At 39.3% G+C, this 16,420-nt stretch overlaps 2 protein-coding genes across 8 annotated transcripts in view; both read right to left on the reverse strand.

Moving 5' to 3' along the window:
* Window positions 1-6,038, reverse strand: part of LOC111875524 (acyl-CoA Delta(11) desaturase) — a 30,643-nt gene extending 24,605 nt beyond the window's left edge. Inside the window, exon 1 of one of the 2 annotated variants that reach the window (XM_023871845.1) lies at window positions 5,957-6,038. The gene's annotated coding sequence lies outside the window, so the exon portion shown is untranslated. The remainder of the gene's footprint in view (window positions 1-5,956) is intronic. The other variant, XM_023871846.2, reaches the window with a different exon arrangement.
* Window positions 1-16,420, reverse strand: part of LOC111875523 (fatty acyl-CoA reductase 1) — a 234,824-nt gene that overhangs the window by 11,498 nt on the left and 206,906 nt on the right. For 5 of the 6 annotated variants that reach the window (XM_023871840.2, XM_033755852.1, XM_033755851.1 and 2 more), the window contains 2 exons: window positions 13,788-14,048; window positions 11,175-11,538 (listed from right to left, as the gene is read on the reverse strand). In XM_023871840.2, coding sequence (XP_023727608.1) covers window positions 11,436-11,538; window positions 13,788-14,048 — 364 coding nt within the window. In that variant the 3' untranslated portion in view covers window positions 11,175-11,435. Of the gene's footprint in view, window positions 1-11,174; window positions 11,539-13,787; window positions 14,049-16,420 lie in introns of those variants that run through there. The other variant, XM_033755853.1, reaches the window with a different exon arrangement.

The following is a 16,420-nucleotide window of genomic DNA, read 5'->3' on the forward strand; positions in this document are numbered from 1 at the left end:
TGTAACACCCGTCGCGAAACCAGCGGGAAGTACACGCTTTCGTATTAACTTCCCTTGCTTTCTCCCGTACTTCTTACCAGATTAGCGAAATACGTGTATTCACAGAGGTCGATCTTCACCGATATCTCCCACGAATAGTATGCATAAATAGTCAGCAGAAAACCATTTTCTCTATATGGCATAGCACACCTCACATCAACACAAAATATATATATATATATAAGTATTCATAAAACAGAAAGGATACATTGAAAAGAATCGATTGCTCGATCATTCGTGACCTACTACATAACATGCGTGCATGAACGTATGAACACGCGAATATTCGTTGTTACGTAATCCGAAACTGCGTAATGACAAAACATTTATTTATACACAGAAGAATAAAATGTTCAATAAATTCTTCGAAGTACTATTTCAATAGAACACAGCATTTAAGGAATAAGGAAAACATGACTTCAGCGCAGCCTAAATCAAACAAGATTTTTTTTTTCTCTCAATTGCAATCTTTAACGGAAACTGAAGCAACTTTTTTCCTTGTAGACAGAAATGTTGACAGAAAATAAAAAAGAAGATCCTAATAAGGATCAAAAATATATTTTAATTAAAAATACTTATATTTATATGCAATAAGACTATAGACAGATGATGGTACTGACAACAATAACAGAATTCGGTACTCTTCCTGTTTTTCCGGCCACCGCTGCTGACTTTTCAGTAATTTCTGCGTGCTACAAAAAGATCAATAGTCAAGTTCGGAATGCGAAAGTTGGAACATCCATCCACTGAGTCTCTTTTGTTTAGTTATATCGGAGGGAGTATGACCTGCAGATTTAATGTACTGGGCTTACGACGTGAGTGATTTTTCTTTGAAACTCATATGAAGCACTCTCCGCTCGAACAAACATTTCGCGAGGTACTGGCAGAAACAGATGCATTTATTTATGTGAAATGTCATGTTATTTTAGCAATTTGAAACGAACATAATATGCCGCGAAAATGCGTTCAGCGATGCTCGAGTTACTTCATGAGGACAGACAGACAGACGAGCAGAATGGGCCAGTCTGATAGACTCTTTACAAAGCCTAAAAGTTAAACTCAGTACATGGATCCAAAAAGTTAAACTTACACAACAATTCTTGCTAAATACTGAAAGTAATGAACAGCAGGTGTGAAGTTATATGAGTGAAAAATATTTCAGTACACTTTTGTATGCTCTTAAGGAAAGACCGGTGGTTCTGGTTTAATTTAATCACAGAAACCTTCTTACAACTGGCAAACGAACAAACACTGAGGCAGGAAAACTCGTAGGTTCAATTTTGCTAATACTTGGCCATTTGGCCTCCAGATATTTTCCTCAGAATTTCGTTGTAATGTATGCACTTCTTCAAACCGAATGATCCATATTTCTCTCCAACATAAAATAAATGATAAAGCTTCTAATTGGATAATAAACAGTACATTGACCTCTTCACGGTAAGAAAGTTTTGTCCATTCGCTTTTCGGACAACTGAAATACGTAAAAAAAAAACAAGATAGTAAAGGTATCCCTTTAACAGGCCATGGAGGCTCATAGGGTTGTGAGATGTTGAGGTTCCCACATTTTCTAGACAATCGGCTCATAGATGGTGGTAAGGTTGTAAGCCTTACGCGCCGGCCGCAGTTTACCCCCAAGAGTATTTCTAGTACTCATTTCTGTTAGAGGCTGAGTCGACCCCAGGGCCACAGTGCGGCTGGAAAGATTAGGTAAATTGAAAAAATCCACCTCATGGGGATTAGATCTCGCGACCTTCCATCTTGTAGCATAGCGCCTCAACCAACTACGCTACCGCGTTCCCCAAATCTGAAATAGGTTTCACTTATAATTAATATTAATAAAGACTTGAGGGTAAATGAATTTAAAGAAGTTATTAAAATGTTACGTTCAATAGCGAAATATATCTTCAGTGGAAAACACAAAACTCATCGTGTTAAGTTCAACACACATATATCATAGAGCGTTTTCCACTAGTCTGATGGACTTCCATCAAGTTGATATTCAACTTTACAAACATGACACATATGAGTGATATTTCTTCTCCAATTTATGAGACGTCCATGGAAGTTGACATTTAGAGTGTCTACTAAAATGTTTTGTGGGGCTCGCGGTAGCATAGTTGGTTGAGGCACTATACTACAAGCTTGAAGGTCGCAGGATCGAATCCGAGTAGTTGGATTTTTTCAATTTACCTAATCCTTCCAGCCGCACTATGGCCCTGGGGTCAAATTAGCCCTTAATCCAAATGAGTACCAGGAATATTCCTGGGGGTAAAGGGCTGCTGGCGCGTAAGGCTGACAACCTCACCGCCATCTGTGAGCCGAATGTCTAGATAATTTTGGAACCTCAACATCTCATTACCCTATGGGCCTCCACGGCCTGTTACAGGGATAGCTTTAGTATTCTAAAATGTTTTGGAACAATCTGAGTGAATTCCTACCAGTTCGACAAAATAAACTCCATATCCACATGCCACATTTCCGCACTAATTTGAAGGAATTCGACTACAGTTAAATTCGGAATACATATTAATATTAATTGGCTAGTTACGGGCGTATTTCGAAAAGAAGATCCAAATCTCTTAGTTATGTCATATCTGTACGCAACTCACATTCTCTCAGACACTTGCCTGACTTCCACAGAACAGAATACAGCCGATTATATTATAATCTATAATCAACATTTAGCTATGTTACACTCGAATTACCAAACATTTCATTCACTTTAATTCATTCTTTGACTCAAATACGCTTAAAGACAGAATGTTAACGTACGTATTTTCAATGTGCTGAAGATTCAGATGAACTCGACGTATGATTTATGTGATGTAAATGTAGCGTTGTGTAAAGCTCATTCACTTTGACTCATTTAAAGTCTCACACTAGTTAAGAGCCTAAATATGAGGGATATTCGGAAAGTAACGTCCTTTTATTTGGGGTACGTAGTGTAGGAGTGGGGAAAATCTCGCACAAGCTAAGTAACGTCACATGATTCATTACCTTGTAAACCATTACATAAATTGTCACATAGTTTTTGTTACTATGTCTACAAAGTGAGTTATGTGTTCTGTTACTGATAATCCCGCCAGCTAAGAAATTCGTGCTGTCATCCAAGTTCTTAATGCTAGAAGCATGACGGCATGACTCCACCTTGAATTATGATTAGTTTACAACCAAAACGTAATGAGTGAAGGAGATGCAAGACAATGGTGTAAAATGTTCAAAGATGGGCGAAAAAATAAAGAAATATTTACGATGAAGAACGAAGTGGTTGGCCGTCTGTTGTGAGGGATCATTTTGTTAAAATTGTTGGAAAAGTATATGTGAAAGACGGTGCTTCACAATTTTAGAAAGTTCGTGAGTATTTCCACCATTTGCACTTAATCTTCTCAAAGAAATTATTACAGCTGGGTTAAGCTGTTACAAGTTTTGAAGAAGAAAGGTCCCAAAAATGCTTACGGGTGCACACAAAATTTTTAGAGCGATACCACAAGTATGGCTATAAATTTCTCAGCCATATCATACGAGTAACATAAGATGAAATCTGGATTTCATTTGTGAATGTGGAAACCGAAGATAAGTCAAAGCATTTGATGCAAACACATTCACCAAACAAGTCGAAAATTTTAAACAAACGTTGTCTGCCTGCCAGAAAGCTGATGGCAACTGTTTACTAGAAAATGGAAAGAGTGTTCGTGGTGCATTCATGCAACAATAGACAACAATAACGTAAGAAGTGTATTGCGAAATATTAATAAAATCTCTGGAGCTCTTCAGAATAGGAGGCGTGGAAAGATGACACCCTGCGTACTCGTAGTGCTCCTTTATGACAGCGCTCCTCCGCATGAGAGTACAGTTGTTCTCACACTAGCACTGCTGTAGCATTTCAACTAGGAGTTGTTTGACCAGCGTCCTTACAGCCCTGGTCTCGCTCCGAGCGGCTGCCACCCGTTTACCTACGTGAATAACTGGTTGGGATCACAGCGCTTCAAAAAAGGAGTCGATGGAAGGTCTCAAAACGCGGTTGAGCTCATAAATGGCAGACTTCTATTATACAGGCATACGAAACTTATTCGCAGATAAAACTGCCTCACTTCCTACGGCCACTAGGTCCAGAGGTAGCTTACGTTTGTGTGTACTGTGACGTGTTATCTCAAGCCCATCGCCGCGACAACAGCTACAATTGGAACGCACACTTTCACGACAACGAATACGTGGAAATTGTGGAATTCCCTCAGCGACAAATCGTAAGAATGAATTGTAGTTGAGTAACAACGAAGGAAACGAAACACGATACAGCATTTCCGTGACAACGGAGGGTTCGTTGCGTAACAATGACTTGTCAGAAGCATTGAATATGGTGTTCTCTAAGCGGTTCGAAAAACCCCTATATAATGAAGTCCAGCATTCGCCGAGATATAGTTGAAGACAGTTGAGATCCAGCCACGGCCAGGGATAGTTGAGAGGTCGCAGCCGCAGAAGGCAGTAAAAGTACTGAAGTGGAGGCAGTAGTTGTGATTCTGCAAGTGATAGTAATTGTATTCCTGACTCTAAGTAAGTGTGGACGAATGAGTTCAATAAATAATCGTTGAATCTGAAGTCTACGTGAATTTATTGGTCGCGTGACATACCCAGCACGTGACAGTATTTCTCATATATAATTAAATAGTTTTCCTACTTATGATTGCTTGGTTTGTTAATAGCTCACCGGAGTTTGCACAGGAGACATGCGCAACCGTAACTTTTAAGCGTCATGGCAAACCTTAATTCGACTCTTTCACGTGTTGATTTTCATTAAAACTTTTCAATACAAACTACGACTTAATAAGAATTTTAATTCTGGTTTTGGTTTTCGAGAATAAATTGTAAGCAGAAGTGAGATGTTGTCGGATATTACATCATTTCGTCCAATAGAAGTTTACCAGTGATTCAGATGAACATAGCTCTCCGTCCTCTGAGTCGTGCAGTAAGTCAACTAAGCAACAAGCATCTTGGCATTGCTGGGATTCTGAGCTTTGTCTATCGTCCGCTGTTCTAGGAACTAGAAAACACAGCGTTTTCGGAAACTGGATCTGTTTCCGTCCTCAGGTAAGGGGGGAAGATACCTACTCAATTCGGTCCCTTATAAAGATAATCCTCTTCACCTGAGGAAGGAAACAGATCCAGCTTCCGAAAATGTTGTGTTTTTTAGTTTTCAGAATACCGGCGGTGGACAAAGACCGAAAACCCAGTAATTCTGAGTGTTATACACCATCGTCAGAACCACTTAGATTCTATTAACAAGCACCTCGCGGTGCTTAATCTTTGATCATGAAGATGGAGACAATATATTCCTTCGAAACGTTACTAAACTTCTATTATCTGCACATCACATATGGCAGCGCACTTCACATATGGGACAGTGGAAATCTCGAATATCACAAAATAGAGATAAATTTTTCATACTTCATAGGCCTATTAATTTCGAAAAATATTTCTTTTTCGAGAAAATGAACCACCGTACACTGAAGTAGATTTAATAAATATAGAACTAAACGTTTTAGTAATTGCGATACGCCTAGCACACATCTGAGTTCAGTTGATTTAGTATCGTTTACTTAAAACTAATATGCACAAATTTATTGCATAGAATTGGGAATGGATTCTACTGGTTACACATTTCTTACAAAATTCAAAGAAAAAATGCTAGAGAATGCCCGTTTCATATCGCCACGGAACTTGAACCCCGTCCCTCAAAATGAGAGACTAGTTGCCCACTTATCCAACACTGAAGAACTTAAATATAAATCAATGTATATCAAGTTGCATTAGTAAAACAGGTACTTCCCTTGTTCTCGGGAGAGTACGATATATTCTTGTGATGCCATGTATAACCCACAGATTTCCTTATCCAACCACGATAAAGCTGAGTAGCACGTACCACTTATGGTATCCCCTCTTCCGACTTCACTGCCTGCTGGAATTGGACTGACAGCACTTTGACCGCTCCCGCGCAACTCAGTGTTATTGGCTGGCAGCATAACGGCCGCGACGCCAAGACAGCGTTACTGCTTCCATCTATTTTCAGCTTGCTTACTTACTTACTTACTTACTTACGGAGCTGAGCCCTCCTGGAGAAGCCGCCAAATCTTCAGCTACTCAAGAATTTCCCAGCATTTTATGGAACCCGAAGGTTCATTACCGTGTTCAGAAGAGCCCTCCACTGGTCCCTATCCTGAGCCAGATCAATCCAATCCATACCATCCTATCGTATCTCTCCAAGATCCATTTTAATATTGTCCACCCACCTAAGCCTTGGTCTTCCCAGTGGTCTCTTTCCTTCTGGCTTTCCCACCAATATCCTATATGCATCCCTCTTCTCCCCCATTCGTGCTATATGTCTTGCTCACCTCATCCTCCTCGACTTCATAAGTCTAATTATACTTGGAGAAGAATAAAAGTTATGAAGCTCCTCATTATGCAGTTTTCTCCAAATTCCTGTCACTTCATCTCTCCTCGGTCCAAATATTCTCCTCAGCACTCTGTTCTCAAACACAGTCAGTCTATATTCCTCCCTTAATGTCAGAGACCAAGTTTCACACCCATACAGAACCATGGACAAAATTATAGTTTTGTATATTCTAATTATTATGTTTTTAGACAGCAGACGAGAAGACAAAAGGTCCTGGACTGAATGGTAGGAAGCATTCCCCGAGTTCGATTTTCTCTTAATTTTCTCCTGAATCAGGTTTTGATCTGTTATAGTCGTTCCCAAATATCTGAACTGTGCCACATTTTCAAAACATCTGTTACCGATCTTTACGTCATGATTTTGCCCTGCATTCCGGTGACAAGATAGCAACATATACTTAGTTTTCTCTGTGTTTACTTCTAGAGCTTCTAGATCAACCTCCTTACTTGCGTCAATTAAAGTTTCTGTGTTTTTCTTTATGGTATCATCCATTTTCAGCTAAGGTAACTGAATAGAAAATGACCGCCAGCCCATACACCACTATCCGAGAGCTCAATCGGTAAGAAAGTGTGCTATCACACCACCGCATTTGGGGTACTGTTCTTCATCCCCCTCTGAACCCGTAGTTCACAAGAATAGCAATAAATAATTTTGCGACCTGATTCCTTGTACTGCTGAGGTTCTTACTCTGTTTTGTATTTTTTTCAGAACTGGGTTCATAATCCATCCGGAGGGATATGAGTGAATTGATATAGGACTCAGTTCCAAAAAATAATATACGTCGGAGTAAGAACCTCTGCAGCCAAGGAATCAGGTAGCAAATTGTTTTGTCGGGAGAAATTTTCTCGCCAGTGCCTGTAAAGTGTGAACTTTGCATTTATGTCAGTTTAACATCTCCTTACTGAAATGCACTGCACATTGTGAACCATAACATACACAGAATACTTGTGTTTATGAAAGTTGTAGGTGGGGAAAATTCCCATGAAATGTCGTTAACAAAGAATTTTGACATGATACATATTTCCAGTTTCATTCGGAGCGGTAAGCATATCATTCATACACAGAAATAAAATTGAGATATAACTTCATGCGTAAACGTCGACTCGTGTATCACAATATCAAAGCAGAATAAATACTTACCAATAAAAAGAAAAATGCCCATCATTTCTACACGACACTACGCGGTAATTTATTCATCAAAGCCACCAACGGACCATGAAATCAAATAGGTTTTTTGAGGGTCTCTGTGATTGGTTCAGATAATACGTCCGATACGATTCGATAGGTTTCTAAGGGGCTCTCTCATTGGTTCGGACAAACACGATACGGTACGATAGGTTTATTGTGATTCGTCCAGAACATTCGGGACCAACCTGTTCGATGCTGTTGCCCTTCGCTAAACATAGGTGGCAGTGACGACAGCCCATGTTTCCCCTTCCCGTATGGTAGTTGCATCCGAATGACTTTGATGCTATGAGTCAGCTGAACTGCTGATCTTAGGGTTAATGCTCCAGTGTTTTATCTGGCGTGATGTTCCTCATTCAATGTACACGTGCAGAAATGTACCCGGCGTACTCGTCCACTACTTATATGACTCTGCATCAATGGGAATTGAAATGTGGATGAATGACGAAAGAAATACTGGGAATGTTTTTAATGTTTTAGAGGTATGAAGATAATTGCCTGCACGGACTAAAGAAAACATTGAAGATCTCAGTCGCTTTATCGAGCCCCGGCCTTCAGCCAGATAAGTCGGACGAATTACGGTGAAGATTTCTGATGTAATTCATAAACAAGCATCCCCACGAATTCCTATGTTGGAGGGGCGGTATGCTGACCACTTAAATGGTAATTGTTCCGTTCCTTGCAGATACCAAATATGTACAAATTTAACCTCCGAATTTCCGTATGTAACCTGCGTGAGAAGAATGCGATTCATTCACGAACAAACATTATTTTGCAGAACATGAAACAGAATACCAACGGTCGCTGTGCAGCGGGTAACAGTGGTTCCCTGTATTCGAAAATTGCTTCCTTCCATTCTCGGCGTGAATACTGGCCAAAGCGATTTTCCTATGGTTTGATTCAGTATCACAAAACAAATACTAACATATTAATTTAAAATATTTCTAAATAAATTTTATTTACAATTATAAAGGAGCCGGGATAGCGCAGTCGATATAGCGACTGGCTACGGGCTGAACACCTGAAGGGTCGGAGTTCGAGTCCCGGTAGGATCAAGAATTTTCTCTTCTCAAATTCGTCCAAACCGGCTCCGAGGTCCACCCAAACTCGTATATAATGTGTATCGGGGGCTCTTTCCCCGGGGATAAAAGCGGCCGGGGCCTTAAGATGACCATTCACAACCAAATAGTGCCGAGATCAAGAAAATGTGGATCTATACATCCACTCCCCCACACAGCTTCATGGCGTAGTGCTTAATTACTTAAGCATATGGATAACTTGAGCTTCACCTCTACAGACAATTACAGCCCATCTGGCTCTATGTATACTCTACTAAGCAAAGGAAGCATAATATGACGTCACGATCGTCAAAAGCTTTTATTTTCCATAGGAAATAATTGTGGTAATTTGAGAACTATATGACAGGGCACATATATGTGTAACCATTTTAAAGTTAGGTCGATAATGAAAGACACGTTGAATAGAATATATATTATATAGAGAGAAGTTTGAATGCGGACATGAAAGTGGCAAAAACAAACAAGTTGTGACAATTTCTGGATAATGAAATTTGAGATTTTGAGTACTGATATCCGTGAGACCCTCTCGTTGGTGCCTCCACCTTATCGTGGTGAGGGGGTTTGAGTATGCCAAGGACCCTGAGAGCTATACCAGCGGTAGCGTAACTACTGGCAGGGCCTCCTTTGCTGGACAGGTCAAAGGGTAGGCATCAGACGAAGAGGGACACCAAAAACCAAAAACTGATGCCGGAAGCAGCGTCATCAGTAGCGACTTGAAGCACAGAGCAAATGATGCTCGAGATGGTTCAAGTTCGTATAGCAACAGGCGTGACCAGAGTGGTTTGAACGGCTGTTGTACTGCGATGTGGAAAGCAAATGGAAAAACTACCACATTATCACTTTTCCTGGATAGTCTCTTTCCAGACACAGAGACACCATGTATGCGAACCAGAAGACGTAAGAAGATGCTGGATGACCTTTGGGACAGAAGAGGATATTCTCATTTGAAGGAGAAATCTCTAGATCGCATTAAGTGGAGAAACTGTTTTGGGAGAGACTGTGGACCTGTCGTCTGACAGATTACTGATGAATGAATGAATCCGTGAGAAAATTTGCAACCGTCTTAATGGACAAAATTAATGTAAGTCTGATTTCCATTTAACGTAGGCTTTCTGCAAAGACACATTTCCCAATGGAGTTTCAAACCAAATGAAATATATTTCTGACTCTCTTAGGTATCCCAGCATGGCAAGAATATATTATGGTGAATATATACACGTAGTTACAAATTAACTGTATCAGTGGCGTGTTGTGCACAGATGACGTTTAATTGTTTCCTTTGCAGAAATTGTTCTTCCCATTTCATAAAAGTTTTACTTGTTCTGATTGGTGAATTTAAATAACAAATGTGTTACAGTTTTGATCCCGGTAAACACAACACACTTATAATGGGGAGTTATATATTCTGCAGTGCCCAGACTCCCAAATAGAAATCGGTACCCATCTGGAAGGTCTTGCTATTGATCATTTTGACACATTTTCTCTCTCTCTCTCTCTCCCCTTCCTCCTCTTATTCAGCGTTCCCCATTTAAATTAATAAAAATTAAACCCCATATCCTGCAGAAATTCAGAAAATCAAACTTCTATTGACTTTGTCTATATTGGTTCACAAAATTTACAATTTGTTCCTTGAACATCCAAGCTATTGAGAACAGAATATCTTTCTTATTCGAAACAGATTTACCAGACCGTTAACTCATTTCTATTTACATTGTGCTTTAAGGCGTTCGACACTGTTCTGTGCCATGATGGGCACCATATTTCAAGAGCTCTTCTTCTGGTGGTGGCTTCATATTATGGGAAATTTGAATCAGTCGATCTCTGGTAAAAATTTATTTGGTATGGACCAGAAACTTGGTTTCCTACTGAAATGAATGACAGAGAGTTAAAAGTACACAAAGTTAAGCGTGGATGTAATTGGACTGAAATTAGGTACAGTTAGTAGATTATCATCGTTCTGTGATACGCTAAGGTGGATTGAAGAATTAAAAGCGAAAACACAGCTACTGTAGCAAAAGTATTCTCGCCGATACAGAAAATTTAAATTTCTCATCTGGAAGTGCTATTGGATGCAAAAAGTTAAATAAATATAAGTATCTGAAGCTATCAGATAACTATCAGATGAACGTGTATATTATTTATACTGACAACTAATAGTTTTATATTCTGAAATCTGGAACAAACAGAACTGAAATGAATTGCATGAATAATTCAAGCAACTACATGAACGATCCTTGCATCTGACAGTCAAGAGCTATAATTTCATATTATTGTATTTATACTTGTTTATTTATTATTGTGAGCACTATATTCTTAAATGACAGTTATTTTACTACGAGATTAGTTTTTAATCAGTTTCGTCATCAATTATTTCCTTTTTCAGATGTAATGACACAGACTTGCATTTTTAAAGCAGACACATCTTCATATCAGCATACATTTTATTTCATATCATACCAAATATCACTGGTCCAATCACAAAAAAAAGGTTTAAGGATCTGAGATAAATATTTGAACCTCCCAATCAGCCATGTTTATGCACACATTGTTTAAGCACACACCTTTCTTTACTGCTTCTGCTGGCAGAAAATATGGATACATGAAAAATATGAAAGCCATTGGAATGATATTTAAGCTTTGTGGGTGAATAATTCGCACAGGGATTTGTGCCACTGATGTCAACCTCATGCAGAAGGTAACAAATTCTGCGCCAGTCGGCTGTGAAGTACAGTCCATAAGAAGAGGCCGGCCACTGCACCATTTACTATGATGTTCAACCAGTACATCCTGAAGAAGTCATATGGGAAGTTTGAAGCACAAGAAACAGTTAAGACCAAAGTTCATTTTACACTTGTTTGTGCTTTTAAATAGGCTTTACAAATTTAAGAGAATAGCCTTCTGGGTTTTAACGGCATGCATTTCGGGAAAACCTCCCTAAGAGTGGTTACTTTAAAGACTAATTTCTCTACTGTGTAACCCAGAAAAATGTACTTTTTACGGTCACCACTCATGACAATTCTAACTGAAAATATCTTCTCAGTTTGCACCATATGTTCTCTTTTATCCACTAATTAAGACCAGGAAGGTACTGCTAAGATTTTTCTAATTTTGTTCCAGTCTCATTTTATTTTCATTATCCTACACGAACAGTCAGAGAGGTAGGGCTCAATTCTAGGTACTCATTATGGGAACAACACCGCAATCGAGAGCGACCAATTTGATTTAAATACACGAAAACCTTTCTATTTTGACATGGCGCCTGAAAGGATAAATAGAGGATCCAAGGAGACTTCCGTTGCATATGTACGCTCGGTAAATACACTGTCTCCACGATAGCGGTAACGCTACGCAAAAACAGGAGAGCTGCGGGAAACGGTATTGCCAGGCGGACTGTGCAGCTACAGTGAAACATATCACACCACGTCACTCACATCACCAGAGGAATGGTGTTTTCTGTTAGGTCCGTGCAGAGTTTGTATATGGAGAATCGAAAGACAAGCGAATTAGTCCATGTGGAGAGACTAGAGACTCTGCAGGCAGACAAAAGAGACCGAGTCTGAGGCTGTTGTGAGACAGGCGCACCTGGTGGAGGCGTGGGAAGTGGAGGAGCTCTCATTATTCTAAGCCGCTGCGTAGAAACGCCGAGTTAGCTATTAGATAGACGACAGCCAGAGAGGGCGTGAATCGGTGGAACATGGAAGCTGAGGGATCTACGACTTTGGAAGCCGTTACCTAACAATCAGTGAAGACACAGCAGACTGAGATGAACTAGTACGTGTTATAGTGAATTATGGATTTATTAATCAATGCCACTACAGCCCTTTGTTGGCCTCTGGCCTCATCTTCAGTTTCGTGATCTGTTTTACACAGACGGTAGAACTCCTTGGACGATGGATCAGCCCGCCGCAAGGCCTCTACCTACACACGGGACAACACAAATACAGAAGAAACGCAGACACAGACATCAATGCCTTTCAGTGGGATTCGAACCCACGATCAAAGCGTTCGAGGGAGCGACGACAGTTCTTGCTTTAGACCGCAAGGCCACTGTGATCGGCAGTAGTGAATTGTAGTGCGTGTAAATTAGCGATTGCGCTAGATTTGCTTCTAGTTACGGGTCTTTGAGAGTCCAGTTAATCCGATTACTAATCCAAGCCCGGTTTATGTTCACTCAATCACGTGACAGCCACAGCCTATCATAACAAATGCTATATAAAGACTAAGGATATTCTGTCAACATTCGGAGGATTAACATGCTAAGGCCCCACACACGTCTACTTAAATGACTGTACATGTAAATGTAAATGAATTTAAAAAAACTTTTAAAATATTTTTAAAAACTTAACAATTGTACACTTTAATACGTAAAAATGTGCGATAAAACTTTTATTTATAGTGCAATTGTAAACGTAATTAATTAAATCCAAGGGCATAGAATTGGTGAATTGAAAGCACCTGCTCACCTGCTGAGAAGCTTCTCATGACGACAGAAGCATGTAAAACGATTTGTATGATTGAATCAAACTGGACGCACTCGACGACATTTTTGTTCTCTTAATGACATGTAGTAGACCGCCTCTGTGGTCTAGCGGTCAGTGTTCTTGGCTACAGATCCAGAGGTCCCGGGTTTGTTTCCCGGCACTACCAGATTTTCTGTGAAGTAGCCGGTATGAACGCGGTCCACTCAGCCTCGTGAAGATAATTGAGGAGCTACTTGCATGGCAAAGTAGCGGCTCCGGTATAGAAAACCGAAATTAACGGCCGTGGGGATTCGTTGTGCTGACCATGCGACACCCTCTATCATCAAAAGTTGCGCTAACTTCGCCGACAAGCGGCTGTCACTCGGTCAGTATAGTTCGCTTTCGGACTAAAGCCACGAAGTTTTTTATGTAATGTAGTGTGACACACCAGAATGTCTTCTAATAAAATCTAAGCAATAATTTTGAGAAGTTCCTCTATCCATAATAATAGAAATATGACAATATAATACAAAATAAGTATATCTGGAAAATTTAAAATATGAAGGCTGACGTTACCGTCTGAAGTGTGTCCATCCGTCTGGTGTTGTACAAGCAGGCTGTTTCATTAGATACAGACGAATCCCTTTATAGGCATCACTGAAGTACTGCTTAAAATTAACGGATTCAAAATCATCCAAGTCAAATTCCTTCCTATCAGCTGGAAGCAAGTTCTTCCTGAGTTCTTGGACGTTCTTATTCTTGAATTCCCATGATTGTCCGTTAAAGTACTTTACACCAAGGGCGCCAATGTAACCTTTTCGTTGAAAATAAAGTAACCTGTAACAGTGAAATTTCTCCGAGATCAAGAGCATCATCATAGAGCAAATATTAATACTGACCAATTGTTTTTAAAATATAAAATAAATTTCCTCCATATTGTCGTACTTATAACATGAAATCAAATTAATCTGGCATATGACCAACAAAGAGCAACGTATTACGTTTTTTGTGAGAGTAAACATCGCAACAGTATTAATTTACAGTTTTTGGTTTTACATTCAGTAGGAGGCCATTAAGGGACGCGGAACGAACTGATCTGCAACCTAAAACATTTAGACCTTCCTGTATCTAGAAAGAAGGTGTACGTATATCGTGAAAAATGCTGACAACGGAGAAGTCATTTTATGAAACTGACATTGGAAGATGATTCTAGGGTGCACTATAAGATTTGTGATAAGAAGTCCTTGATTTTTTATGAAGAGGGGATGATATGGTGAGACACGTTACTCGTCCCGGTTATAAAACAATGTTATGCTGAAAAATAACAATGAGCTGAACGAAAGATCTCGTGATCACAAAACTTTTATCTAAATAGGGGCAGAATAACAGCAGTGGAATGTGTCAATGCATATCACAAAGATTAGCATGCGTACTCCTACTCCTCATTTGACTGTGATGTGAAATTTTGTCAGATGTTTCACCAATTCAGAGAAAGTGACAAAACTATCTCCCGGTAGAAACAAAACACAACTATCGTGACTGGGGTTTTCGCTCCTGTTTCTGTAATTCTTCCTAGCAGTTCTACACAGACATGACAGAGGTATGGGAGAGACCCTAAGACCCTACTTCCTTTTTCGTTTCAAATTACTAATCCAATCACAGCGGTTCCAAAATGTTCCCAGTGGAAATATAATTCTAGACAGCACGAGATAGTAGGCAAATTTGAGTGCTTGATTTTATGGGGCATTAGAAAATCAACAAATAAGCATTTAGAGAAACTAGGTTTGTCAATGTAATAGCGAAAATTGCAAATGTTTATTTGTAAATCATTCATCAGTGTTCCAAAAACTTAAGAACGTAAATTACATAATTATTGCTAATAACTCTCTAGCAGACACCCTAAAAAATGCCGCCAAGAAAGCAGGTGACGAAATGACAGTAGATTAACAAGGTTTCACTTTCAAAATATTCACTTATTTCACACATTCAGCCAAGAATGCTGTATTCAGTATTTTCACTTGTCGACAACGCACGAGGAATAAAGCGAGTTATTACGTCATGTAAACATGCAGTGGCTAACACTTCATTCTGCCATTATTCGACTGGGGCAAAACTGGCCCACTATTAAATCGTATTTTCTGAGTTTGAGTGAAAACAGCTACCCGAAATTTCTATCAGTGTACCTGAGGGGCTGTGAGCATGGCCACAAAAAGGCAACGATTTGTGAATTTTCGCACCTGATTTCTTTTTCTTCTTTTCCTGTGCGCTGTTTTCTTACTCTTTCCAATTAGAACTATGGCTGAAGTCACTACTACAGTAACGTCACTATTTAAAGTAATGAATGCACTTAAAGTTAAAGGCTTCTGCTTGTTAAGTTCTTCTGCGCAAGGCGATGTTGGAGCACTGTGTTCATCTGCGAAATACCTCTTGAAATCAGCACCAAACAAAAGAAGGGGTGGAATCATACTGATTTCCTACATTACATTACATAAGTAATCAAATGTTACCCTTTCGTATCTGAATTCATGTTGCAAACTACATTTTCGGCCGCGTATATGTGAACATATACTCATATCGAGCTCTTAGAAGCATACTGCCTGATAGTGCTAGTTTTTCATGGGTCTTCCTGCATGCGTGTTTAATACATTTCTCAAGAATTGCTTCCAATTAAATATACGTTATTTTCCCCATTATCAGTAATAATAATAATAATAATAATTATCATTACTACTTTTGTTATTATTCCCACTTGTTAGGTTTTAGGCGAACAGAAATTAATCATGAGACAGTTGGTCATCCTAGGTTGTGGCAGCAGTGGTACGGCAGTAATATGTATATACAGAATTTTATCGGAAAGCTCATAATCAGCCGATAAAGAATTCCTACTGTTTTTCGGTAGTTTGCGCGTCTATTATCGGCATATCGCCCTTGGACTCTACACTGAGGTAATATTTCCAGCCACCATTGTCAGATGAGTATATTCCAAAAGCCTTTCCCTCTTCAGACATTTTTTTTATAGTTATTGTATGCATGTCAGTTCAACCATGGTTGTAATAAATTGATGAAGACAATGGTGATGATCATAATGATAATGTTGGTACTATAAATATTAATATCACTGATTTCACAAAAAAACAATTACTCGACAGTCAATTGGATGAGGTATGTTGAAACGAAACAGGTTTGTTGTAGAAGAGGCATTAATAATA

Source organism: Cryptotermes secundus, unplaced genomic scaffold, assembly GCF_002891405.2.
Source record: "Cryptotermes secundus unplaced genomic scaffold, Csec_1.0 scaffold468, whole genome shotgun sequence".
Taxonomy (NCBI): Eukaryota; Metazoa; Arthropoda; class Insecta; order Blattodea; family Kalotermitidae; genus Cryptotermes; species Cryptotermes secundus.